Source organism: Micromys minutus (assembly GCF_963924665.1).
Source record: "Micromys minutus genome assembly, chromosome: 9".
Lineage (NCBI taxonomy): Eukaryota > Metazoa > Chordata > Mammalia > Rodentia > Muridae > Micromys > Micromys minutus.
This window is the reverse complement of record NC_137978.1, coordinates 48,215,984-48,242,746: the sequence shown is the minus strand read 5'-3', so window position 1 is coordinate 48,242,746 and position 26,763 is coordinate 48,215,984. Positions and strand designations below refer to the sequence as shown.

The 26,763-nt window shown below is 45.0% G+C and overlaps 2 protein-coding genes across 4 annotated transcripts in view; both read left to right on the top strand.

Moving 5' to 3' along the window:
• Positions 1 to 24,295, top strand: part of CEP85 (centrosomal protein 85) — a 37,723-nt gene extending 13,428 nt beyond the window's left edge. Inside the window, exons 3-14 of one of the 3 annotated variants that reach the window (XM_080921496.1) lie at positions 3,129 to 3,281; positions 6,233 to 6,927; positions 8,471 to 8,604; positions 9,073 to 9,190; positions 10,819 to 11,004; positions 13,304 to 13,456; positions 13,910 to 14,061; positions 16,562 to 16,655; positions 17,487 to 17,537; positions 20,875 to 20,982; positions 22,170 to 22,395; positions 22,770 to 24,295. In XM_080921496.1, coding sequence (XP_080777622.1) covers positions 3,129 to 3,281; positions 6,233 to 6,927; positions 8,471 to 8,604; positions 9,073 to 9,190; positions 10,819 to 11,004; positions 13,304 to 13,456; positions 13,910 to 14,061; positions 16,562 to 16,655; positions 17,487 to 17,537; positions 20,875 to 20,982; positions 22,170 to 22,395; positions 22,770 to 22,930 — 2,231 coding nt within the window. In that variant the 3' untranslated portion in view covers positions 22,931 to 24,295. Of the gene's footprint in view, positions 1 to 3,128; positions 3,282 to 5,660; positions 5,742 to 5,794; positions 5,889 to 6,232; positions 6,928 to 8,470; positions 8,605 to 9,072; positions 9,191 to 10,818; positions 11,005 to 13,303; positions 13,457 to 13,909; positions 14,062 to 16,561; positions 16,656 to 17,486; positions 17,538 to 20,874; positions 20,983 to 22,169; positions 22,396 to 22,769 lie in introns of those variants that run through there. The other 2 variants (XM_080921497.1, XM_080921498.1) reach the window with 2 other exon arrangements.
• Positions 24,296 to 25,322: 1,027 nt separating this feature from the next.
• On the top strand, positions 25,323 to 26,675 carry SH3BGRL3 (SH3 domain binding glutamate rich protein like 3). The gene is made up of 3 exons (XM_080921037.1): positions 25,323 to 25,456; positions 25,995 to 26,162; positions 26,274 to 26,675. Exons 1-3 carry the CDS (start codon positions 25,409 to 25,411, stop codon positions 26,337 to 26,339), a joined length of 282 nt encoding a protein of 93 aa, XP_080777163.1. The 5' UTR covers positions 25,323 to 25,408; the 3' UTR covers positions 26,340 to 26,675.
• The last annotated feature ends 88 nt before the right edge of the window (positions 26,676 to 26,763 follow it).

Genomic DNA, 26,763 nt, shown 5'->3' with positions numbered 1-26,763 from the left:
TTTTGAAAGCTCAATAGATGCGCACTCTAGGTAAATGAAGTGTGTGTGCTAGTCACACACACAACTATAGCGAGGGGAGTTAGTTAAGGAATCTAAAGCTAAGTAAAGCAACTTGATTTTTTGAGATATTTGTCAAGAAATGACATTTTAAAATTCAACTTTAACTAGACAGATGCTTTTTTTGTTAAGATTTATTTATTTATTTATTATATATGAGTGCACTGTAGCTGTCTTCAGACACACCATAAGAGGGCATCAGACTCCATTACAAAAGGTGGTTGCTGGGAATTGAACTGAGGACCTCTGGAAGAGCAGTCAGTGCTCTTAACCTCTGAGCCATCTCTCCAGCCCTAGACAAATGCTTTTAAACTTCAGAGTCTTAGTGCCTGGCTCATGGTAGACCCTGGTTCTTTCCCTCCCTCTTTCTTTCATTTTTATTTGTGTGCATGTGTGTGTACAGGTGCAGGTGCCATGGAGGTCAGATCACAACTCTCAAGAGTTGTTCTCTTCTGCTACCTTGTGGAATCTGGGCATCAAACTCATATTGCCAAGGTTGTGCCAAGTGCTTCTTTCTACCCCTGAGCCTTTCTGTTGGCCAGCTTGCTTCTCACACACAGTAGGCATCATGATAAGCATCTGGATTAAGTTCAAGATTCCTGCAGTAGTTATTGAATGTTTGCCATGTCCATGCGCTGTTTTATAGGTAAATTATGATTTTACTATTGTGCAAGATAGTTCTTGCCTTTTTTGTTGTCTTCAGTAGCATGTCTTTTGGATTAATAATGGTCTTTACAGCAACACAAGCACATACACATAAAATGGGTTTTGTTGGTTTAGCAGGGGATGAGGTCGTGCGGCCCTGGCTGACAAGGAATTCACTATATGGACTAGTCTGATCTTAGACTTGAGGCAGTCACTCTGTGCTACCACACCTAGCTATACAGATGCTGCTGGTGACTTTAAGCTTACAACTGGGTCGCATATGTACCCCAGGCTGGTCTGAAACTCCATTCCTAGCCAAGGGTGACCTTGAAATCCTGATCCTGCTGCCTGCACCTTCCAAGTGCTGGGATTTTAAGTGTGAGGCACCACACCAAGTTACAAAAGTATAGTATAAGTGTTGGCATTAGGATAGGATGGCTCCACCCACAGGTGACAGGAACCTAGCACATCAATTGCCATGGAAACAGCCAAAGCATTCCCAGAAAACATCAGTTCAAAATTCCACCTCCACCTGGGAGCAAGTCACTACCCCTACAAAAGACCGAAACCCCTCCTTCTCTCTCTCTCTCTCTTTCCTCTTTTGTTCTCTTGACCTTGACCCCTGCCCCTTCCCATTCTATTAAACCTCTCCACGTGGAACCCTGTTTGTTTGGTGTGGTCTGTCCAGGCGTGGGCCAAGAAATATAATTAACAGCAATAAGTAACTCAAATAGTACATACTCACAGAACACACATTAAAATATGTCAGATAAACTGGGCATGATGGTACAGTTTTAATCCTAGCACTCTGGAGGCAGAGGCAGATGAATCTCTGAGTTCAAGGCTAGCCTGGTCTACAGAGCTAGTTCTAGGCCAGCCAAGGATACACAGAGAAACCTTGCCTATAAAAAGTATATATAAGGGCTGGAGAGATGGCTCAGTGGTTAAGAGCTCTGACTGCTCTTTCAAAGGTCCTGAGTTTAATTCCCAGCAACCACATGGTGGTTCACAACCATCTGAAATGGGATCTGATGTCTTCTCTCTTCTGGTGTGTCTGACAGCTAGAGTGTGCTCAAATACATAAAATAAATCTTTTTTAAAAAAAAAGTTTGGATTTAAGTCTTTTTAGAATTTGCTTTATTTTTTGCTTGCTTGTTGGTTTTGTTGATGAGAATTTGCTATGAGTCCAGGTTGGATTCAAAACTGGAACCAACTTCTTGATTTGAATTTCCAAGTGCTGAGATTTTAAAGACTTTAAAACTAAGTGTATGTGGGTATATGAAGTGAGCACATGTGTCAGGCCAGGCCAGGAGAGGATGACGGGTCCCGTAGAGCTGAAGTCACAGGTAGTTCTGAGACACCCAAACTTAGATACTCATTGAGAGCAATATGTGCTCTTAACCACTAAGCCATCTCTATGACATGTTAATTTTTTAAAAATTCTAATCTAAGTTGCCTAACTGAACATTCAAAAAGCTTGAAGTCAGATTCTGGTAGTCTTTTTTTTTTTTCTTACCTGCTCAGAAACTGGAGTGCTTTCTTTAATTTCTTCATTTAAAATTTTAAAGATTTTATGTTTATAAGTGTTCTTCCTGCATGTATGTCTGTGCCAAGTGTATTCCTGGTGCCCTCAGAAGCCAGAAGAGGGTATCAGACCCCATAGAACTGGAGTTAGAGATAGTTGTGAGCCACCATTGTGGGTGCTGGAGACCCAGTCTGGGTCCCCGGAAGAGCAGGCTCTTCCAGTGCTCTTCACTGCTGAGCCATTTCTCCAGCCCCATACGTGGGTTCTTTGTATTGTCCTCACTGTGTGCCACTGGCCAACCGTGAACTCAGTGAGAGCCTATCTCTGTGCTAGGACTAGGTGCACCACCACCCTGACTCACCTTAACCTTTGTGGATTAACTTTCAAAGTTTATCTTACTGACCTGTTGCTGGGACTCTGGTTCAGACTGGCAGTCGTTTTCAACAGAGTTGAAATGCCTGTTCTGTGTATGGCCTTGGGATATGTAGGATAATTCACACATCATTGTGATTGAATGAGGGTTGCCACTGATAATTAGTTGGTAGAGACCAGGGATAGTATGTGCTTTGAGCTTGACTCTATTGTGAATCTTTCTATTTTGCTGTGATAAGGTTTTATATGTTGGTAGGTATAATTGAAGTAGAATGTAGCTCTAGGTGTTTAATTGATTATTAAACTAAATGTTGTCATACAGGGCTAATAACACAACTGGATTAAGCACCAATCCTTTGAAAAGGGCCTATCTTGAAAAATCGTGAGCTTCAACAATGTGAATAGGAAGTTACAGAATTACATGTGAAATCACCTAAATAAAAATGTACTGACCTTACACCCCAAAAACGTGCTTAATTGAATTTCATCAGCTGGCTCACACTAGAGTGAAAAATGCCTCTTGTTACAGGTTCCAATGTGATTCAAAAAGGCAGTTCTCTGGGAACTGAATGGCAGACGCCAGTTATCTCAGAGGCCTTCCGGAGCCGCTTCAGCCGCTGCTCAAGCATAGCTGACAGTGGGGACACAGCCATTGGAACATCATGCTCAGACATTGCCGAGGGTAAGGTTGATTCCCGCTTTGGTTGTCAGCATACTCTGCCATTTTCTGTTTGAACTCCACATAGATTGTTATTTACAGAATGATCATAAGGACAGGCTATTCAGTCATGGAATCTGAATAACCATAAATAATCTCAAGCATGTTTCTTTTTTAAAAAGATTTGTTTACTTAACCTATTTATTTATTATGTACACAGTGTTGTCCCTACATATTATGCTTACATGCTAGAAGAGGGCATCAGATCCCATTACAGATGGTTGTGAGCCACCATGTGGTTGCTGGGATTTGAACTCAGGACCTCTGGAAGAGCAGTCAGTGCTCTTAACCACTGAGCCATCTCTCCAGCCTCCAGTTTTTGTTTGTATACTGTGTGTGTGTGTGTGTGTGTGTGTGTGTGTGTGTGTGTGTGTGTGTGTTGCTGGAGATCAAATCAAGGTCTTTTGTACATGTTAGGTAATTGCTCTATCACTGGACTATGCTAACCCAGTCCTATGCCATACAATTTTAATTTTTTTAGGTTTTAGAGACAGTGTCTCATATAGTAGCCCATAGCAACTTGGAAATCACTATTTAGTCAAAGATTGGAAGGCAACTAATGGAATTACATGCATCTCTATCCAGTGTAGCTTGATTTTTGTTTAAATAATTTATTTTTATTTTATGAGCATTGATTGGTGTTTCACCTACATGTATGTGTATGTGAGAGTGTCAGATTTCCTGGAATTGGAGTTACAGACAATGTGAACTGCCATGTGGTTGCTGGAATTGAACCCTGATCCTCTGGAAGAACAGCCCAATCTCTCCAGTACCCCAGCTTGATTTTTAATTAGGTTTTTTAGATTTCAGAATTTTGTGTTAAAGATGCCCAGCCAGTCAAATCTGTGCAAATATCCCCAGATTACCTTCTGTCCCCTTCCGACACTTATACCACTTTTGGTTCCAATTGCTTCAGAATAGAATTATTCAACCTAAAGTTGCTGGGCTGATTCAAACTCTCATCCTTGATAACCTGTGTAGAATGTAGTCAGAGCTGATTGATTCTTAGAAATGACTGACTCTTCCTATACCATGAAAGGAGGGCTGCTGGGAAGAGTGAACTGGTCTTTGAGTGACAGCATATGACTAAGAGACTTAGGATTATAGCCTTGAAATATCAAAAGAACTGTGTCTGTACATAAAAACCCCATAAGCTAACTGGAATACCTTTGCAAATCACAGATAATAGTGCAAGTGTGAAAATAAGAATTGCTATTTTGGGGTTGGGGAGATGGCTCAGTGGTTAAGAGCACTGACTGCTCTTCCAGAGGTCCTGAGTTCAATTCCCAGCAACCTCATGGTAGCTCACAACCATCTGTAATGGGATCTGATACCCTCTTCTAGTGTGTCTGAAGACAGTGACAGTGTGCTTATATAAATAAAATAAATAAATCTTTAAAAAAAAAGAATTGCTATTCTCTTTCAAAATATTCCTAAAGACAATTCATATTTCAGGTGTGACTTGCTGTTTAAAGCCTGGGTCTAAGTTCATTGTTTTAGCAGTGCTTGTAGTCTCAGTGTCCTTTTTCATCACCGAGCTTTGGGAACAGGACAGAGACCTCTTCTGAGAGCTGTGGGATGGTGTGCTTGTCCCACATGAAATAGATTGCTGGCTGGGCTTAGACTCACTGCAGTCTCCTTCTGCCTTTAAATAGTCATACTTAAATTCTGAACTGCAGAGCCTGGCCTTTAATTCAGAAGTTTCTTTTTTGATCCTAAGAGGCTAATTTGTGCTATCTTATCAAAAGTTACTCTGGTTTGGGGGATTCCATGTACTTGCTTCTTTTTAAGAGAGTTTGACTGTGTAGCCCAGCCCGCCTGGAATTTTATGTGTAGCTCAATTTGGTCTTGAATTTGAAATCCTCTCTCCTTAGCCTCCCAGGTGTTCTAGGATTTTAGGTATGTACAACCACTCTAGGCTTAGTTTGTTGGTGGTGGTATTGGTTTTTGTTTTTGTTTTTTAGTATAATCTTTTATAGCCTCCATGATAACCTAATATATAGGAAGTTGTATTCTTCTCAAAAAATTACAAGAGCTAATTTGGATTGGATGTATTTGTTGTTACTTGTTTTGGTTTTAGATATATTTTGTTTTGTTTTGAGACAGGATCTCACAATATAACTCAGGCTAGTTTTCAGCTAGCTGTGTAGCCCAGAAGGGCCTCAAATATAAGTCTAAAAAGTTTAAAATCGTATTCTAATATAAACAAGTGGACAAATAGACAACAAAATACAAAACAGAAGATTCTGTATTTACCCACTTGAGCGTGCTCAGTGTGCTACGGTGAAACCTGAGAGTTACTAAGAATAACCTTGAATGTGCAGGCAGTCGGCTCTGGGGTGTGGGAGAGAGAACAGTCCTGACTCAGATGCTGTGTGCTCCTGCCTGGATCCTCAGCAGCTCCGTCTGTCTCCGAGCTTCAAGGTAGTTTGGGCTCGATACTCACTTTCACTAAGGAGCTTTTGGAGGTCAGAGGGCTTTGGCACTCCCTGGAAGGAAAATTGTTTTTATTAAAGTAGATTAGAATTGTCTAGCTTCCAGAAGAGTAGGACCTATTCCATTTCCCTTAAAGTAAGTGATTTTTTTTTTTTTTTTTTAAGTTTTCAGCTTTCTTAAGTTGTTCCATGATTCTTTTTTTCTTCTTTTTTTAAGGGCACAAGGGTTTTATTCTGTAGCCATGGCTACCCTGGAACTGTTAGTATAGCCCATACTTGTCTCAAACTCGGGATGATTCTTCTATTTCTACCTCCAAGTGCTAGGATCTTAGTCGTGAGCCACCACTTCCAATTCTTCCCTGCTCCTCTGACCACACACTCTGCTTGGTCTGAAAGCAGACAGAGAACATCTGGCACTGCAACCAAACAAGAAAAACTGCTGCTTTTATCTTGACTCATGAAAGACTCTTCTCTCCACAGATTTTTGCAGCTCAAGTGGCAGCCCTTCCTTCCAGCCGATCAAAAGCCACATAGCCATTCCAACAGCCCATGTGATGCCTTCTACTTTGGGGGCCTCTCCTGCCAAACCAAATTCTACACCTTCTGGGCCTTCTTCTGCCAAACTCCCCTTGTCAGGATTGACTGAAGGTGTGGGGATGACAAGAAATGGAGACTTCGGTGCAGTGAAACGTTCTCCAGGCCTCTCAAGAGACTTTCTGTATCTCCCTAGTGCTGCTGGAGAAAATGGGGTTCAGCAGTCCTGGTTTCCAGCCGTGGGCCATGAAAGAGAAGGAGAGATGAGGAAGTTTGATGTTTCTAGCATGGAGTCTACCCTTAACCAGCCAGCCATGCTAGAGACATTATATTCAGATCCACATTACAGAGCCCATTTCTCCAACCCAAGACCTGATACAAATAAGGATGTCTACAAAGTGTTGCCAGAGTCCAAGAAGGCACCAGGCAGTGGTGCAGTATTTGAGCGGAATGGACCACATACTAGCAGCAGCGGGGTGCTCCCTTTGGGACTCCAGCCTGCTCCGGGGCTTTCCAAGTCACTATCCTCTCAGGTGTGGCAGCCAAGTCCTGACCCTTGGCATCCTGGAGAACAGTCCTGTGAGCTCAGCACTTGTCGGCAGCACTTGGAATTGATTCGTTTACAGATGGAACAAATGCAGGTAGAGAGCTATTTCTTGAATTCTACATGCTGTGTTCCTCCTTGAACTTAATAATCTTTGTCTTATATGTTTTGGGTGCTTGTTTGTTTATTTGGTTAGTTGGTTGGGTTGGTTTGGTTGTTGTTTTGTGACAATGTTTCTCTGTGTAACCCTGGCTGTATTGTCACATTTATATGTGAGTGTAGTGACCAAGAAGGCCAGGAGAGGATGTGAATCCCCTGGAGCTGGAGTTAAAGGCAGTTACCTGACTTGGGTACTAGGAACTGAACTTAGGTCCACTGGGAGAACAATTCTCTTAATTGCAGAGCCATCTCTTCAGCCTATTTTGCCCTTAACAAGTTTTAACTGTTAAAAACAATTATGAATGAAGATAATGTTTGTAGATAGGAAACAAAAATGTAGTTATTGGCTGTTGAACCTGTTGGGTCTGATAAAAGACCAGTTATGTTCTCCCAAGTAGAGATTAGAGAGAAAGCTAATAGAACACTAACGCCAATCACATACGTACCTGTATTTAATCCTCATAGCACTTGGGGAACTGACAGAAACTTTAGTCTTGTAGAATAATCTGCGCAGGGTCAGCAGAAAGGATAAGCACCAGAACTAGGGATTAAAGATCACTTTGTTTTGTTATTTTGACACAGGGTCTCTGTGTAGTCCTGGTTGTCCTAGAGCTTGCTATATAGACTAGGCTGGTCTTGAACTCAAGGAGAGCCACTTGCCTCTGCCTCCCCAGTGCTGGGATTAAAGGTTACCACACCCAGCCCTAAAGATTATCTTTAAGGGGCCAGTGAGATGGGTCATCATGTAAAGGCACTGCTGTAAAATCCTGGAACAGAGTTCCATCTCCAGAACCCATGTAAAGTAGGAGAGAGCTGACTACACAGTTGTCTCCTGACATCCAAGTTCTCCACCCTTTCTCTCCCCAACACACATCAGCATTTGAAGCTAGACCCTTCCTTGAAAACAGCAGTGATGGGTATAGGCAGTGTCTTGAATTCTTGATTGGACTTTTATTTTTAAGTTTTATCTATTTTATGTATATAAGTACACTGTAGCTGTCAAACACACCAGAAGAGGGCATCGGATCTCATTACAGATGGTTGTGAGCCACCATGTGGGAACTGAACTCAGGACCTCTGGAAGAGTAGTCAGTGAGTGCTCTTAAACACTGAGCCATCTCTCCAGCACTCTTGGTTGGTTTTTGTTAAGCTGTTCTAGTGCCCCCTTACCCCACCACCTGTGCTACTAAAGAATGAGATGGAAGCAGGGTGTATTTCCTTCCCTGATCTGTGAGCTGATTTAATAACTGACCTTAGAAACTAGAGACTTTCTGAGCAGAGAGTTAGTTTAGTTGGCAGACATCTGCCTGGCAAGTTCTTTCCAGTCTTGCATCAGTGCTAAAATTATTTTTAAAACATTGACTTTATCAAGCTGAACCAGACTAGACCTTGACTTCAAATCCTAACTGACTACTGCTCAGGTGTTTCCAGGTACCTGTGGTTGGGCTCAAACCTCTCTGGCCTATTTGTCTTCCTTCCAGCTTCAGAATGGAGCAGTCTGTCACCATCCTGCTGCTTTTGGTCCATTAGTGCCCACCTTAGAGCCAGCACAGTGGATCAGCATCTTGAACAGTAATGAACATCTCCTGAAGGAAAAGGAGCTCCTCATTGACAAGTAAGACAGCCGGGGTGCCAAAAGACCGGGCTGTGCTCTGGCAGGGCCCCAAGACCAGGGTATATGTGACCCCACTAAATTCCCTGGTTTAAGTCCTTGCCTTTCCTCAAGATAGAGCCTGGTTGATGTGCAGCTTGGTCTTGTACCTTACTAATGCGATAGACCAGTCTCTCTGCAGGGGCTCTATGGGAGGAAGGCTTGGGGCGGGGTGGAGGGAGTGGTTCATTGCAGCTAATCTTTCCTCGGTTTTTCCCATTAAACCTTTTCTCATTTGACCCTACATTTCTGGCAAAATATAATATCCAGCATACTTTCGTGGTATAGTGGTAGAGCATACATCGCTGCCTTGCAAAATGTGATGACTAGAACCAAGGTGTAAGGATTGTTAGCTTTCTATCTAAAGAAGGGGGCTCATGCTATACAGGAGTTAATGGCAGGACCTCACATCTGCCTTTGTTGGTTTTGCAGGCAGAGGAAACACATCTCTCAGCTGGAGCAGAAAGTTCGAGAGAGTGAGCTGCAAGTCCACAGTGCCCTTTTAGGCCGCCCTGCCCCCTTTGGGGATGTCTGCTTGTTGAGGCTACAGGTAAACATAGCCCCCAGGACAGCACTGTTCTTACTATAATTTAGTGTTTTCCCTGTGCTTAGATATTCAGGAAATACAAATGGAGTCAAATGACAAAGGTGCCCTGCCCTTAAACTTTGCTGAACTCTTGAAATGTTAAAAAAGGCTTCAGGGGAAAGTCTTGATAATAGAAGATACTTGGAAAGCAGAGTACTGTAAGTAGGTCCTAGCGTCAAGGTAGTCTTAGAAGTCCTTATGTTTTATACGTTTGTTTGTTTGTTTGTTTGTTTGTTTGTGTGTATGGGTGGGTGGAGTTTAAGAAAAGGTTTATGTGTTTGAATGTGTTGACTTCATGTACATATGTGCACAGTATTTATGCTTGGTGCCTGAGGAAGTCAGAAGAGGATGTGTAATTGCTATAAGTAATCTAAACCAGTGTGTCATCTCTTTAACCCCCTATATGTCTGTGGAAGCCAGAAGAAGGCATCAGAAATCCCTGGAATGAGAGTTATAGATGATTGTACATTGTTACATGGATGCAAGAATGAAACCTAGGTTCTCTAGAAGAGCATCTAGCACTCTTAGCTGCTGAGCATCTCTACAAGATTATTGAACTCTTTTGTTTGTTTGTTTGTTTGTTTTTTCCTTTTGGTTTTTCAAGACAGGGTTTCTCTGTGTAGCCCTGACTGTCCTAAAACTTGCACTGTAGACCAGGTTAGCCTTGAACTCAAAGATCTGCCTGGCTCTGTCTCCTGAGTGCTGGGATCAAAGGTGTGCACCATCACTGCCCTGTATTCTTAGAAGCCTTAATCGGCCAGCCTGGTCAAATAGCGTGACAGAGGCAGTGCAAGTTTAGATAGAACTCTTGTCATCTGTATTTCTTTGTATCTAGGAACAACTTAGAGAAAGCTGTTTTCTCACTGTCCTTTAGGATTGAGAAGGAATCTACTTTGTAAACCCAGGTTGTGTCTTTTGTGCTTTTGAGTAATGAATTACAGTATTAAAGCCTATTCAATCCAATAGCATCAGAATATCACCTATTTTACTGATGAGAACAAGAATGAGGAGAGGGAGTAGTCTTGGGATATTTGTCTGTGGTCCTTCCTCTGTGCTAGGTCTCCTTGGGTATTGCTGTGGGTTTCATTTTAATTTTATTTCTATTTTTTATCTGTACAGGTATTTTGCCTACCTGTATGACTGTGTACCATGTGGTACCTGGTGCCCATGGAGATCAAGAAGGGGCTTCAGATCCCCTAAAATCAGAGTTACAGGTGGTTGTTAGTTGCCATTTGGGTGGTGGTACTGAACCAGGGTCTTTCGCAAGAGCAGCCAGTGCTCTTAATGACTGAGCCATCTCTCCAGCCCCCAGTATTGCTGTAAAAACAGTAGTTCTCGTATTTGAGTGCACATCTTTGTCACTTGAAGGGCTTACCACAACACAGATTACTAGGATCTATCCCTAGACTTCTGATTCAACAGGCCAATGAAAGATTCCAAAACTTAGCAAAGTTCAGTAGTGAGTGATACTGACTGTTGGCCCTAGAGAAGAAGCACTGCCTGTAGAAATAACTGGAGAAGGGTGACACCTGGTCTAGAGTGGGATTGGAAATTGTAGGGAACCAGTTACATATTAAGAATGTTTTTGGCAGGAGCTACAGCGAGAAAACACTTTCTTACGAGCACAGTTTGCACAGAAGACAGAAGCCTTGAGCAAAGAGAAGATGGAGCTTGAAAAGAAACTCTCCTCCTCAGAAGTTGAAATCCAGCTCATCAGGGAGTCTCTCAAAGTGACACTGCAGAAGCATTCAGAGGAGGGGAAGAAACAGGAGGAACGGGTGAGCTGGGAAGCTGACTGCTCTCTAAACCACAGGAGAGTTGCAGTCAGCCCTCGGCCAGATAGGCTCGCCTACTTCTAGTCTGTTCCCCAGCCAGGAGCAGCAGTTAGGTGAGACTTCATCAGCTTCTCACAGGCCAGTCTAGAGATGGAACTCTACTTCTCTGCTTTATTTCTACAAGATGGCTCCGGTAAGGGAGAGGTATACAGTCCCTCTCTAGCCCAGGTTCTGTTGTGCTCCCAGCTCTGCGGGGAAACCAGTCTGGGCACAGATGGCACGTGGCAAAGGTTTAAGTGCCTGGGGCAAACTTAACTCCATTCCGTCTGGTATCTCTTCATCCTGCTGAAAAGTAGAGAGAGTCATGCTTGCAGCTAGATTATGAGTTTGTCAGTGTTCTTAGAACTCCTTAGGAGAAAATTTGTCACTATTGGGGAAAGTCTTTAAAATCTAGGCCAAATAAGGCAACATAGTGAGAACCAGTCATTAAAAAATAAAAATAAAGGGGCTGGAGAGATGGCTCAGCGATTAAGAGCACTTACTGCTCTTCCAGAGGTCCTGAGTTCAATTCCCAGTAACCACATGGTGGCTCACAACCATCTGTAATGGGATCTGATGCTCTCTTCTGGTGTGTCTGAAGACAGCTACAGTGTACTTATATAAATAACTAAGTCTTTTTAAAAAATCACATATATTTTATTTTAAAGACTGTTTTATTTATGTGTGCGGGTATATGCCACATATGTGGCGTTTCCTCCTACATTGGACCTGGAGTCACAGGAGGGGATGAGCTGCCTGACATGGGTGCTCTCTTAACTGGTGAACCAGCTCAGGCAAACCTGGATTTTTTTAAATTTAGTTTTGGTCTTTCTGTTTTACATTTGAATCAGTGCATATGTATGCGCATGCCTCTGTATGTGTGGGAGAGCACAAAACCAAACCGAGGTTCTTTAGAAAAATAATACTCTCACCAAGCTAATTTCTCACCTTCCTTTCTTTTTTCTTTTTTTCTTTTCTTTTCTTTTTTTGAGATGTGGTCTTTGCTATGTAGTCTTGACTAATCTAGCCTTCACCATGTATGTAGTCCAGGCTGTCCTCAAACTTGACACAGTCTTCTTAAGTGCTGAGAACTACACAAACTGGGAATATATGTGAAGATTACCCCAGGACACCTACTTTTGGCTGTTTTCTTTTCTTTTCTAAGATAAGGTCTTCTATGTACCCTGCTGGCCTCAAACTCAGGAAGATCCACCAGCCTCAAGTGCAGTGCCTCCCAGCTTGTCTGTTACAATACTTGATTTACGTTTTACTGTGATCACTTTGTCTCTCTGGCTTTCAGTCTAGAATGGATTTATCATCATTTTTCAGTGAACATCCCAGGTGGTTTTGGTCCAGACTGAAAGGTAAATGCTACAGCTTCAGAGCGTGGTGGCCACAGCTTAGATCTGAGATGAAGTCATTCTTAAAGACTGTACGTAATGTCATCACATCCTTGAGGGAAGAGTAGGGTTATGTCTCTGCTCTGACCCAATTATCTGCCTCAATTTTGCTATTTTGGTTCCCCTAGCTTCCTTATTGTAAGCCAAAGAAAACGTCCTCACTCAACAACACTTTATTGAACTCCTGCTGAAACAAGCATTGTGCTATGCTTTAGGGGTGGGATAATTTAACAAAATGGATATCAATCATAGAAATAGCCATTCCTCTTCAAGAGCTTACCGTATCAGAGGATGATGTCACCATAGTGCTAGTTTGTTGTTAATGCATACTTGTATGTCAGCATGCCATGTTCATGCAGTGCTCTTGGGGCCCAGAAGAGGGTACCAAATCCCCTCAAACTGAATGTACTGGTAGTTGTGAGCCACTGTGATGGTACTGGGTCCTCTGCAAGAGCAGTCTTAACTGCTGAGTCATCTCTCCGGCTCAGATACCAGTTTTGTTTTGTTTTAAATAAAATCAATTTTTTTAAAGGGATTTTGATATCTTTGCTGTCCATCCAGGTCAGCTAGGTTCAAGGTTTCTGAAACAGCCCCTTTTCTTTGCTTTACATGAAAGATGCTTAATCCATGTATGCTATCAGCCCCTTTTGCTTTACTCTCTCCTTCATCTAAGGATACAGTCATGACAACTTTATGGTTTCACTAGAGGATTTCTGACAGTTCCTTCAAACAGTTTACTTTAGAAACCATTTAAAAGTAGATTTACCTATCACTTGCTGACCAAGGGTAGAGACAGCAGTCACTGAAAAATGTTCATAGCTTTAGAGGAATGAATAAAACAGATGTGATGTTTTTTTCACTAGGTCAAAGGTCGTGATAAACATATCAATAATTTGAAAAAGAAATGTCAGAAGGAATCAGAGCAGAACCGGGAGAAGCAGCAGCGTATTGAAACTTTGGAGCGCTACCTAGCTGACCTGCCCACCCTGGAAGATCATCAAAAACAGACTGAACAGGTAGCAACTATCTCTGGCTATACTGGAAGTAAGCAGGGAGTGGCAAGGTGAGGGGACAGTCTCATTATCTCTGAGTTCTTGAATATCCCAAAGGAGTCACGTCTAGTTAGATTTACAACTGGATGCATTTGATTTTTTTCAATCGAGATGCAGTCTCTCTATGTAGTCCTGGCTGTCTTAGAACTTGCTATGTAGACCAGAGAGAGACTACCTGCCTCAGCCCCCTGAGCGCTGAGATTAAAGGCCTGCTCCACCATGCCCAGCTCCCTCCCCACCCCCCGGGAAAAACAAGGTCTCATAGAAAAGTTCTGACTGGTCTAACTTCAACTCACAGAGGTCACCTGCCTCTTGTTGGGATTAAAGGCATGTGGCACCACACCCAGCTTCAGAACTCCAGATGCTGAGATAGCTGCTTAGTCTTTCATGGCTAAGCATGGGGGTCCTGTCTCCTAGCTTAAGGATGCTGAGTTAAAGAACACAGAACTGCAGGAGAGAGTGGCTGAGCTGGAGACTTTGCTGGAGGATGCCCAGACAACCTGCAGAGAGAAGGAGGTGCAGCTGGAAAGTCTGAGACAAAGAGAAGCAGAATTCTCTGCTAGACACAGGTAATGTCCTGTGTACTTGGGGGAAGGAGGGAGTTTGGTTTTGGTGCAGTGTTAACTCTTGTGTGTTTAACAGTGTTGATTCCGAGTGAATGTGAAAACCTCTTTCTTCTAAGAGCTTTGTTTTCTTTCAGTGAACAGGGAATTTGTCTTTGTAGAGTAGTGGGGGGTTTTATCATAGTGTGATTGGGAGAGCCCACTTCAGTTCTTAAAACAATTTTGAGAGCCTGGCATGGTAGTGCACACCTTTAATCAAAGAAGTTGCACTTGGGAGGCAGAGGCAGGCAGATCTTTGAGTTCAAGTCCAGTCTACTCTACATAATTGCAGGTCAGCTAAGGCTACATAGTGAGACTGTCTCAAAACAACAGAAATAGTTTGTTAAGTAGGAAATGAAATCATCTATATTTTCAGAAGTAAATATTGGTGCTAAGGCCTAGGGATTTTTGGAGTATCCACATTTGGAGACTGTAAGCTGAAGGCTACCCAGAGTATGCACCTATTTCTTATCAGCTCAGGATGAATTTAGGGGTGTTTGTTTTTACAGATTTATTTATTTATGGTGTACACTGTAGCTGTCTTCAGACACACCAGAAGGCATCAGATTCCATTACAGATTGTTTTGAGCTACCACATGGTTGCTGGGAAGTGAACTCAGGACCTCTGGAAGAACAGTCAGTGCTCTTAACCACTGAGCCATTTCTCTAACCCTGTTTGTTTTTTAGTGGGGGAGAAGAATTTTTGAGACAAGGTTTGCTGGTCTCAATGTACCTGCCTCTGCACCCCAAGTGTTAGGATCAAAATGTGAGACACTACTCCCAGTCTTCCAAATTATTTTTAATTGCTAGGATAGTCTCTGAGAGCAAAAGAAGATGCTATAGTGTACTCTCAGGGCATCCTGGGAGGTAATAATACTTTCTGAAAAGGATGGATGTATTTCAGCAGCCTCTTGGAGTGAATGTTTCCAGTGGGTAGATTGGATTGCTCATTCTTTGTCAGGCACAGTGACTCTTGTTTATCCCTGTGGTGAATTATGCTAGAATGATTTTGAGGGGCAAGTTGGAGGATGTTGGTTGGAAACAGAATTGGAAGACAGTTATAGTGTCATCTTTGCTGCTGTGATTAAAAACATACTGACCAAGCCATGTAGGGGAGAAAAGGTTTATTTCATCTTACACCTCAGTTTACAGTCCATCATTGGGGAAGGCAGGGACCCTAGAGGAAAGCTGCTTCCTGGCTTAAACACTGGCTCATGTTTAGCTAACTTTTTTTTAGGTCTTATTTGTGTTTATGTATGTGTGTCTGTGTGTTGGTATATATATGTCCATGACATATATGCAGAGACATCAGATCCTCTTGGAGCTAGAGTGGCAGGTGGTTATGAGCTGCCCGACATACATGTCCAACAAACTCATGTCCTCTGCAAGAACACTTGATTTCTACTGGCTGAACCATGTCTCCAGCCAAGCTAGATTTTTTTATGTAGCCCAAGACCACCTGACTAGAGATGGTGCTTTCCCATAGCCAATCTGATCTAGAAAATTATCCAGTCAAGGCTTTGAGGGTATCTCAAAATGAGTTTCCCTAAGATGATTCTAAGTTGACCATTAAAGACCATTAAAGGACAAAGCTGGCTTTGCCTTATATAATATGCATCAAGAAAAACAAGAGACATGATTTGTTTTGTGACAGGGTCTTGCTCTGTATCCCAGCTTGACTTAATACTTTTTTTTTTTAATACTGTGAAATTCGGCAAATCTCTGTTTTCCTCTGTTTTCTGGGATATGCTAAAATTCCAGGTATATACCACCATGCCCAGCTAAGAGAGTTCTAGTGTATTTTTCAATTTATTTTTATTTTTTAAACTCTTTTTGCTTTTGTTTTTTGAGACAGAGTTTCTCTATGTAGCCCTGACTGTTTGGAACTCTGTAGACCAGGCTGGCCTGAAACTCACAGAGATCCGCCTGCCTCTGACTCCTAAGTGATGGGGTTAAAGACGTGCTACCGCCATCCACCTCAAATTCTGTTTTTAATGTGAAGACAGAATACAAGAGCCTTTGGTAAATACAGGGTTGATATATTGTGCAGATAGATTCTGGCTCCTGGAAAAGAAAACTGAATTTGAGTATCATCTGTCAGGGGCACCCTGTCTCACACAGTCCTCAGCTGTGGGTAGGAGTGTATAATTGTTTTGCTCCAAAGACATAGAAAATAGTAGAACCAACAGTTAGAAGTCACAATGGGGGCTAGAGAGATGGCTCAGCAATTAAAATCACTGGCTGAAAAAAAAAAAGAAAGCACTGACTGCTCTTTCATAGGTCTAGAGTTCAATTCCCATCAACCACATGGTAGCTTACAGCCATCTATAGGGGGATCAGATGCCTGCTCTGGCATGGGAATGTAGATGCAGCAGCAGAGCACGCATACATTAAATGTATAAAACTTAAAAGCAAAAGCCACAATGGTTCTAATTTCATAGTTCTAGAAGAAGAAATTGTCTTTCAGCTTCCAAGATAAACAGTCTGTGGAGGAAGTCAGTGGAGAAAGCCTCAAAGTGGAAATGGAATCCCAGCAGAAGGAGTGTGACTCCCTCCGAAAGGTGACTAGGGTTTTTGAGTCTGGCCTGGGTAGGCTGGGAGGAAAGAAGAGATTGTATACTGGGAATGAAGCAGGAGTTCCTGGTCTTAAGCCACCTAGGGTCTGCTTGCAAGAGCTTTTCTCTCTTCAGAGAGGTCAGCCTTGTGTAGTAAGTTTACATTTTAGATATTCAGTCTTATCACAGGCAGATTGCTTATCACGAATATACACAAAAGTTAGGGGCAACATGCCCATCAAATGAACCAGAATGGTGAACTGAATCCCAGGTGCACTGTGGCCATGGTTCAGGTCCTGGAAAAACTGCAAATGTTCATCAAAACCTTAGAACTAGGGAGATGGCTTAGTTTCTCAACTCAGAAAATAATAGAGATCCTGTAACCTGCTGTGAGATAGGTTAGCAAAAAACATTTAGAAATGGTTCAGAGACTATGAGCTCCTGAGGCACAGAAAGCTGATACTGTTTAGAGTCTCTCCTGGAATAGTCACTGTGACCAAAGCTCTAACCCCATACCCATTGTAGGTAGCCCTGGATAGGGAGATCCACTAAGCTGAATTTGTACTTTTGAAGAATATGTGTACTGGGAGTTTCTTCCTCTGACCTGAAGTCATTAGGTGAAGGTCCCCAACCCAGAATTACTGGTGAGGAATGTTGCATTCATCTGTAACCTCTATTACATCCTGAGTACAGTCCAGCGAAGATCAGGAGTCTGAGTTACATTTCTGTAGGTTGTGCCAACCAGTCCTTACCCTGGTCTTATACTGGGCTACAGGTGGTCTTGGATTGTCACATCAGCCTGTGCTTGTAGCCTTTCTTGATAACTTTGCCTTTCAGATCGTGGAGAGGCAACAGCTGAAGATGGAGCAGCTGCTCTCTCAGGTCCAGGTGAGCAGGAGCCTTATCCCTTGGTGGGTACTGAACTGACGGAGCTTAGAATTCAGCTTCTCATTCCCTTTTCGGCCGTATTATTTGCTGCTTGTTTGCTGTCCAAGAAGGAAACAGTGCTTCTGAGCCTCTCGCTTTGTTGAGATGACAGATATGACAGCAGTTCTCTTGAGAGCAGGCTCATATCACGTTTGGGGGGGGGGGTGAATTCAGGAGAGTCAGTGGGAGGAGGGGAGGTCAAGGACAAGTTTCTGAAGATCCAGAGTATGAGTGAGGAGGCATTCGCCAGGCAAACAGGAGCTGACTTAGGATGTTACTGGCGTCCTATAGGAAGAACATCAAGATGTAAAACTGCATAGTTTAACAGGAACCTGCAAACAGCTTGATACTTGTTGGACTTCAGCATGTACTGCTTACCAATGAGGAGGCATTTTGACCAATGTGCAGTTAGATGATTTCATCTTTGTGAGCATCATAAGTGGACTACTAAGACACTTCATCCCTAGACTGTATCTGACAGGGTCTCATCGCAGTGCATGCCTAGGTCAAGTGAGTGCAGAGCTGAGCTTAAGGGGTTATGGGAAGGAAGGAAGGAAAGTCTTCTCTGTCCTACAGTGTTAGTGTCTTTTTGGTTTTTTTTTTTTTTTTTTGACTGCATCTATGCATGCCACATATGTGCCTGGTGCCCACAGAGGTCAGAAGTGGTGTCAGTTCCCCTGGAGCTGTAGTTACAGATAGATGCTTGTAAACCGCCATGTGTGCAGGGTGCATAGCCTGGCACCCAGTTTGCCCAGGAAGGCAGCAAAGGTGTATGGAGTTAGCGATTGAGGTTAAAGCCACTTTATCTTTGACAATTCCTTAACTCTGATGTTCTGTGGCCAAAAGCTACCTACTTCTGGTAATTCTTCTGTCTTTAGCTCTGTTCTTGTGTAACCCAAAGCTGCTTAATCTTGGTAATTCTTCTCTTTCTTTAACTCTTTGCTGTTCTAAGGCCAGAAGCCTCTGGCTTCTGGTAATTTGACTCCACTTTATAGCAGCAGGGGAATTAGAAAAAAAGGCTTCCTTTCTCTCTGGCTCAAGGGCCCCTCCCTCCCTGACCAGGGAAGAGGATTAGAGTTTGTTAACTCTTTGTGAGCCAGAGAGAAGAGGGAGAAAGGGAGAATCCAAACACACACATCGACACACACAGACACACACAGACACACACACTTACACTGGGCTTGACCACCTGTCTCAACAGTTCCACAAATGTTCATGCATACTTACATGCATACGCATTATACCTACACATGCATGTATCGATAGACAGACACACATGCATACACATTTGGTGGATGGGGTTCAGCCCCAAATGCCATACTTTATTTCTTCTCTCTGGCCTTCTTATACCTTACTAGACAAAAATTATAAAATTACCTCATAGATGAAACATTACACAAAAGGGGAGTTACAGAAGAATGTTGGTAGTAAGTTCAAAGCAATGTTTCATGTCATAAGCTCATTATAAATTCAAAGCAACGTTTCACAGGGCCTTGCTCTATCACACCTGTGACTTCATCCTTGGACCAGACTTTGAATGTTTTTCCTTGATCAAAATTTGCTCCAAGCCTAGTACGATTAGACCATGACACGTGAAGGTTTATAGAGCTCTATTTGTAGCTCTATTTGGTGCTTGAGATTACTTGTATCAATTTAAGAGTTCTATAAAATTATTACCCAGAAATTGTGAAATCATTAATTTGTCTGTACAGCCTTACTACATGAGAATACATCTTCATGTTGATCTGAAGAAAATATACCCAATAGGGTGGGCAGATGCCCAGGAATTGGAGGCTGTATGATCACGTAAGAGTGGCAGAAAAGCCTGTCAGCAGCAAGAAGCAATCCTGGGGTGATGTCCCTGGTGACCTTGCCTCTCAGAGCTCACTCATCCCAGGCCATGAAAAACAGTGGGCCATCTCCAGAAGACTCACTTCCACATCTTACCCTTTTCTAGATGGCTTCTGACATGTGTGCTGGGAATCAAACCCAGGTCCTCTGTAAGAACAGCAGTGCTTTTAACTGTGAGCCATCTCTTCAGCCCCCGCCATGTTAACTTTTAATCTTCAGTGGGTGATGGTAATCTTACTAGAACATTATCTGTAGTGTGGCACAGTGAGGTTTACGGTTCAGGTCAGTGAGAAGATTGGCGTCCTATAGAGGCAGCAGAAAATCCAGTGGGGTGTTGGGAATGTGGTATAAGACGTGATGACAGAGGTGTAAGGAGACAGCCCGAAAAACACCTCGAAGAAGTCAGTGACTGACAGGAGTAAGGAACAGTAAAGAGCCACGCAAGGCAAGGATAACTCCTGCTTCCTATTTTCGGCCACCGTAGGAGTGTTCATTAATTGATTCTCTGAGAAACCTTGAGTGAAATAGACTCAGGTTCTCTAAAAGGTTTTACATGCAGATTAGTGGAGGAAGCACTTTCCTGTGTGTCAGGACCAGAGTTCAGACCCCAGCGGCCGTGTGATGCTGGGTGATATGGCACCGCTCAGAGGCTAGATGCCCAATCACTGGAGCAGACGAATGAGCTGGGCTGGCTGGCGGGTTAGCACTGGGCTCAAGTGAAGACCTTCCCTCAGGAGACAAGGTGAAGAGTCAAGAAAAGACTCATCAACCTCTGTCCTCCCTCCGTAATGAGTGAACCTGGACATGTTTGCTTGCACATAAACACATGTGCAGTGTGCTCGCGCGCGCGCGCGCGCACACACACATACACACAAACACACACACATACACATGCAGAAAATAAAAGGTTTTCACACCTGTCTTAAAGCACCGAGGAAAGCTGAAAGCTATGGGCCTGCCCTTCCGCCTGTGTCTGTGTAGTTCTCGCTTCAGTTTTTGTCAGGAAGTAGTCACACCTGGTCAGCATCTAAAATGCCCCAATTTTAGTTGTTAATGGCTTATTGAGTGGAAGGTTTTAACCAGTGGTTCTCAACCTGTGGAATTCGACCTCTTTGAGGTTGATAACCCCTTCCACAAGGGCTGCTGCCTAAGACTGTTGGAAAGTATGGGTATTTATATTATGATTTATAACCGTAGCAAAATTACAGCTATGAAGTAAAAATAAAAATGATTTTATGGTTGGGGTCCCCACCACATGAGGGGCACAGCATTAGGGAGATTGAAAAGCACTCTGTAAATGGAAGGTAGCGGCCTCAGCTCTTCTCACACAGCCCTTAAAGCAGCTGTGTGGTAAGTGCACTTCATTGTGTGGCCTAGGTGAGGGATAGCATGTAAGTCAGACTTGTACTCTTGGTGTGTTCTGTACGTGTTGCTGTGTGGTCTTTAGAGCCAAAAGCAAGAACTGGCACAAGAAGAAGGAATAAGCCAGGCATTGAGAGAGGAGGCACAGCGGAGGGAGACAGCCCTGCAGCAGATGCGCACAGCCGTGAAGGAGGTAAGCACTGGCTAGGCCCATAAGAGTCTCCACAGATGTGATTTCTCCCATTGCCTACCCCATCCTTACCTTTCAAGAGTTTGGAAGGGATGTAATCTTCTCAGCAAAGGGATGGGTAGTAGCATTGTATTTCCCTTTTATGTTAAAAGACCTAGGCTTGTCTTAGAGTGACCGAAATCAGTCTGGTTTACATGTGTGTTTTAGGTCAGCCAGGGCTACCCTGTAACAAACAAGCTAAGGGTTGGGGACATAACTCAGTTGGTAGAATATTTGCCTTGCATGGTGAAGCCTTGAGCTATAAACGGGGTAGTGGTGTACACTTGTAACCCCTGAACTTGGAAAAGTTGGAGACAGAAGGATCAAGTTTAAGAACATCCTCAGTGATATAGGAAGTCTGAGACCAGACTAGGTTGTGTGACCATGTCTCAAAAAGGGGTGGAGGCAAGATGCCTTTCAGTTCTGGATCTTCAGGTCTCTTATCTTTCCCAGCCACACCCCCAGTGGCCACCAGCCACCTACTGTTTCCCTCACCCCTTTATTCCTCTGAAGCCTCTTATCAGGCTGGCTGGTGGCCACTTTTGTCAGGGTGGCAGGGAGAGATTGAAACCAGTGTCTCCTCGGATTTCACTGTTCACATTAAGCCATCTCTAATAGCCTGGCTAACAGAGCCAGCCGAGGGACTGGCTTCAGATGGAGTTCCTAGGGGGTGGGAGCATCTTCTCTGGTTCCTGGACCGAAACCTGGAGGCTGATGACTCAGATCCTGCTGAGGAATAGTTTCCTCTCCAGTGCTGGATCCCTAAGGGCCTGGGCTCAGCCTACACACAGGAGGAACTAGTGTTTGTAGAGGAGAGGAGGGGTTGGGTTACATGGCACCAAGCCTGTGTGGGTAACAACACAGAGAGACATAGTCTGTGACGCCTTTTCTCTTCCACACACATTCACACCCATGTACATTCAAACGCACACTTCCTCTTTTTTTTTTTTTTTAAGATTTATTTATTTATGTACATATATAAGCACACTAGCTGTCTTCAGACACACCAGAAGAGGGCACCAGATCTCACTACAGATGGTTATGAGCCACCACGTGGTTGCTGGGAATTGAACTCAGGACCTCTGGAAGAGCAGTCTTAACCACTGAGCCCTCTCTTAGAGTCTTAATCAGTTTATCATTTGTTTACTTAGCTCTCAGTGCAAAACCAGGACCTGATTGAGAAGAATCTGACGCTTCAGGAGCACTTGCGCCAGGCCCAGCCTGGGTCCTCATCTTCACCAGACACAGCCCAGCTAGCACATGAGCTGCACCAGGAACTGGCCAGTTGCCTTCAAGATCTGCAAGCTGTCTGCAGCATTGTGACCCAGAGGGCCCAGGGCTGCAACCCCAACCTCTCTCTGCTCCTAGGCATTCACTGTGAGTCATCAAAAGGGCCTCCATTCTCTCTGTCCAGTGTGGCTGTTCTTGTGGTAACTGAACCAGGTGCATAGGCCTGACCACTGCTTTGTGGTAGTTGTCTCCCTCGTCCCCTTTATTCCTCTGACAGCCTGTAATCAGGTGGCTGCTTTTGTCAGGGTGGCAGGGAGAGATTGAAACCAGGGTCTCCTAGATTTGAGATTGTAGCCTGTAGTAGAGACCTTAGTATAGCAAAGCACTGGCTCAGTCGTCAGTAGTGAGGGGAAGCCGTGCCCCACAATGACGGATGCGCATTACAAACTGCTGTTGTTACGCTCGTTCTCCATGCAAGGGTTAATTGCCTCGTTTGCTAACACTTAGAATTCTCTCCTCAGCCACCCAGCACCCAGGGACGCAGCTAGATCTGCAGAAGCCAGATGTGATCAGGAGGAAACTAGAAGAGGTTCAACAGCTGCGCCATGACATTGAGGACTTAAGGACCAGCCTGTCAGATAGATATGCCCAGGACATGGGAGAAAACTGTGCCACACAGTGAGGAGTGCCAGGGAGGGCCTAGGCTGCTGCTAGCCTCACCAGAAGGTTCCTTCCCTGACAGTTCTCCCTTCTGCTGCTGCATCCAGAGGGGAGAGCCTGTAGTATCTGGGGCCAGGGTTGTGAGAAGCCTGCCTGTTTTGCCGTACTCTGGCTTTGCCTTATTGGCTTATGTTTTGCCTCTTAACCTTAAGTCACTCCTAAAGGCTGAGTTACTAATTAACCTTTTTGCAGTTTTCCTCACAAGCTGTGCCCAGCTCTAGTCTGACATGAGAAACAAACAGGCTGCTTGCCTCCCCTCCATCCTCAGGATGGATCCATGTTCATTCCTGTTCATACCCTGATCCTACTGATGCTCTACCGGCCTAAAGGGTTAAGTTGGAGTTATGACCTTTTGAGAATTCTCAGGCCCCTGTGTCAGCCTTCCTGGGAACTCAGCTGGCTTTCTGGGTTCTCTCAGGTACCTGCTTCCTCAGGGCTGTTGTTCCCACAGAGGCCTCGGGGTTATCCACCCCACAGCAAAGTCCCACTATGATTCCTGGCTTGGGACTATAGCAGGGCTCCTCAGCCTGCCTGCTGTGCCATCTTTTATAGGAAACTTCTTAGCTACCCTTTGTCTGTCCCTAGAACTTTGGCTCTTCTAGGAGTATAGACTCCTGTGGTTGCCCTGTGGTTCCAGGTTGGACAGAAGTTCCCCCCATAAGACCACAGGGCAGCTGTCGCTGCTCACTCCTTCCTAAGGCTGGGGTCTGTAGCTGGCCCTCTGAATTGTGCTGCTCATTTGGGGTTAGGAAGATTTCCTTTTCCTGCTCTCACCTTGAGAGTTCGGAGCACCTAGTATGGGGTCAGCACTAAGATAAAACAGTGTTGAGTGTTTCCTATTTTTTTTGTGTGTGTTTTTTCTCTAGGGCTTTTGACCCTTGGCTTTCTGGTTTTTCTTGCCTCCCGATTTAGGGATTGTCTCAAGTTTTATCTGGTTGTTGGGCCAGCCCTCACCCTCCTCTGGTTGGAGCCATGGACCCTGTAGTTGGGGTGCCAAGGCAGCCATGACCAGACTTATGCTAAGCCTCTGGGCTGTTAAAAGCACTCTGGACTTCCAGGGCCTAAGTGGTCCTCTTTACAAGTGTTTTAACAAGTTTATGTTTTATTTATGGAGTGGCTTACCTTTTAGAGTAGCCACGCCTAGTTGACTATCCCCTCAACTTCCTAAAAACAGAGCTTCCTGGTTGGTCTCCACCCTATGTCATCAGGAGCCTCCATGCTCACGGGTATTTTTCTTCTTTTCTTCGTAAAGTTTATAAAGTTATTTATATGAATCTTTGTTATGTCGACTGGTTTGTATTGCCTATTTTGATTACAGAATAAAACGTTTAACAAATGCTTCCGTTTTCCATTGCCTCCCCGCATCACTGTCGCCCCTCTCTTTGACTAGTTGGAAATGAATTTAGGCTTGGAGTCTGAGTCTCTTGCCTTTGTGTGGAGACAGATGCGTCTCTGCCCCACTCTGCTGCAGAGAGCAACCGCCAGTTGTCACTACAAAGTTGCAGACCTCAGAGGTCAGCAGCTTCTGGGTTTCTGTGGCTTTGAGGAAGTGACTTCTCCAGAAGCCGATAGGCAGTTTGCTTCAGCCGGCAGCAGAATTGTGTTGGCCATTATATATGTAGCCCCAGGTCTGCTCTTGAGGGGGCGATAGTGAGCCTAAAGGTTTGATCCACAATTGGACTGGGTGCTGGACCCTCTTCCACCTCATTAGCAGAATAATTAATATTCAAAGCTATGGGGTGTCATTTGTAACATAAAGGTAGAGTTAAGCTGTGATCACCCCCAAAATAGCTCTCTACCAAAGGCCAGTAGAAACCAGGCTAAGTCCCGACTCCACACACTAGCGAGCTGGCCTGCAGCTTACTTCCTCCATCTGGCACCTGAAGGGTGTGTGCCGCTCCCTCATCCCCTCCTTACAGCCACCACCCCACAGCTTGTCTGAGCCTGTTTTGAGTAGAGAGGTGCTTTAGAGAAAATGTCCTGGCTGCCCCTTCTCAGTCTCCAGCGCCCCACCACACTACCCCCGGCCCTTGCTGCCTACACTTGAGAATTAACCCGCCTTCCAAAGTTCCTTGCTGAGCTGTACTATTAAGAGACCTCCTGGAGACGAGGCTGGCACTGCTTTAGCCACTGAATGTACAAAGCCCGGTAAACTGGGGAAAGCTCTTAGCTTTTTGTGCCTTTTAGTCTGTCCCCAGCCCAGTAAGGGTTGAAGGGGAGGTGGGGGGAACCAAGCAGCTGCAGAGGCCACGGAGCAGGGCGGTGTCGTGCAGGCCCCGCCTTGCCCGCCTACGCAGCTCATTGGTCCCGAGAGCAGTGACACGCGGGCGGAGCAGGAAGGAAACCGCTCCCTAGCGCGGCGGCAGCGGCAGCGTAGTTCCTAGCCGTGCAGCTGCCGCTTCCACCGTCCCTCAGTTGGTCTGTGTCCCCTGCCTGCAGCATGAGTGGCCTGCGAGTCTACAGCACGTCGGTCACCGGCTCTCGTGAAGTAAGTGTATGCCTGGGCTGGCGCCCGGAGAGGGTGGGCCGTCTCTCTGTGTTCCGACTGGTGCCCGGGAGCCGCCCCCACGATGGAGGCAGTGAGGTGCGGGGTATGGCCTCCCAGGTCTAGTCCAGGGGCTCGGCCCGGCCTGAACCCCTCTACCAAGGGTCCCTCGGTATCCCCAGCATGAGCTGCCCACGCTCATCCCCCCATTGTAGAGCCATCCATTCTCTTGCACCATCCCGCCCCATCCCCCGACCGCCTTAATCCCCGCTTCCTCTCCACTGTAAGGCTGTGGAGGAGGATATTTGTCTTGTGGGGCCTGCCCCTCGCCGAGTCTAGTGTCCTTGTCATGCCCAGAACTTGAGCGTCTTCTTTTTCTGGAACTCATGCAGTTTACCTGTCTATCCTTAGACCCTTCTCATCCTTTAGTAGCGAGAACCTCCCGGTAGAGTGGGCAGGACAGAAGCTGTCGCTCACACCCAGAGTTCCTCCCATAAACCCATCAGCTTGCCTGCCAACCCTGTCAATCCTCCGCCCCTAGATCAAGTCCCAGCAGAGTGAGGTGACCCGCATCCTAGATGGGAAGAGGATCCAATACGAGCTAGTGGACATCTCCCAGGACAACGCCCTTCGAGATGAGATGCGAGCCTTGGCTGGCAACCCCAAAGCTACCCCACCTCAGATTGTCAACGGGAACAACTACTGTGGGGTATGGGGTTTGGGTTCTGGGGGGTGTTGGAGGACTGCAGCCAGGGTCAGACCTGGGCAAACAGCTAGGGTCCCCTGCATCTTGACTCAGGGGACTACCTCCCTCCCTCAGGACTATGAACTCTTCGTGGAGGCCGTGGAACAGAACACACTGCAAGAGTTCCTGAAGCTGGCCTGAGTCAGGACGGCCACAGTCCCTACCCAGCTCTTCGCCAGGCCTTGTAACCAACTCCTTGTCATTCCTAATCTGACCTTGGAGTCCCTCCCTGCAAACCCAGGCCTTTTCTGTAGCCTCCTCTCTTCCTTCAGAGGCAACATTCCTTATTCAACAACTGGTCTCAAAGATTGTCTTAAGCCCCGACGATGGCCGTCCCTAGCCAGACCATGGGGCCACCTCTCCGCCTGGCACTGCCTGATGAGCACTTCTGGTGCTTCCATCAGCCAGGGCTCTGCCAAAGGCCCCGCATCCCTTCCTAGGAGCATCCTAGGGACAATTAAATGCCCATTCCACTGGTGCTGTCTGGCTGTGGTGTCCCGTTCCCTGCCTGGCAGAGGCAGGTGGCTTTGGTGGTGCTTGGGCGGTAGTGATGCTGGCTGCCTCT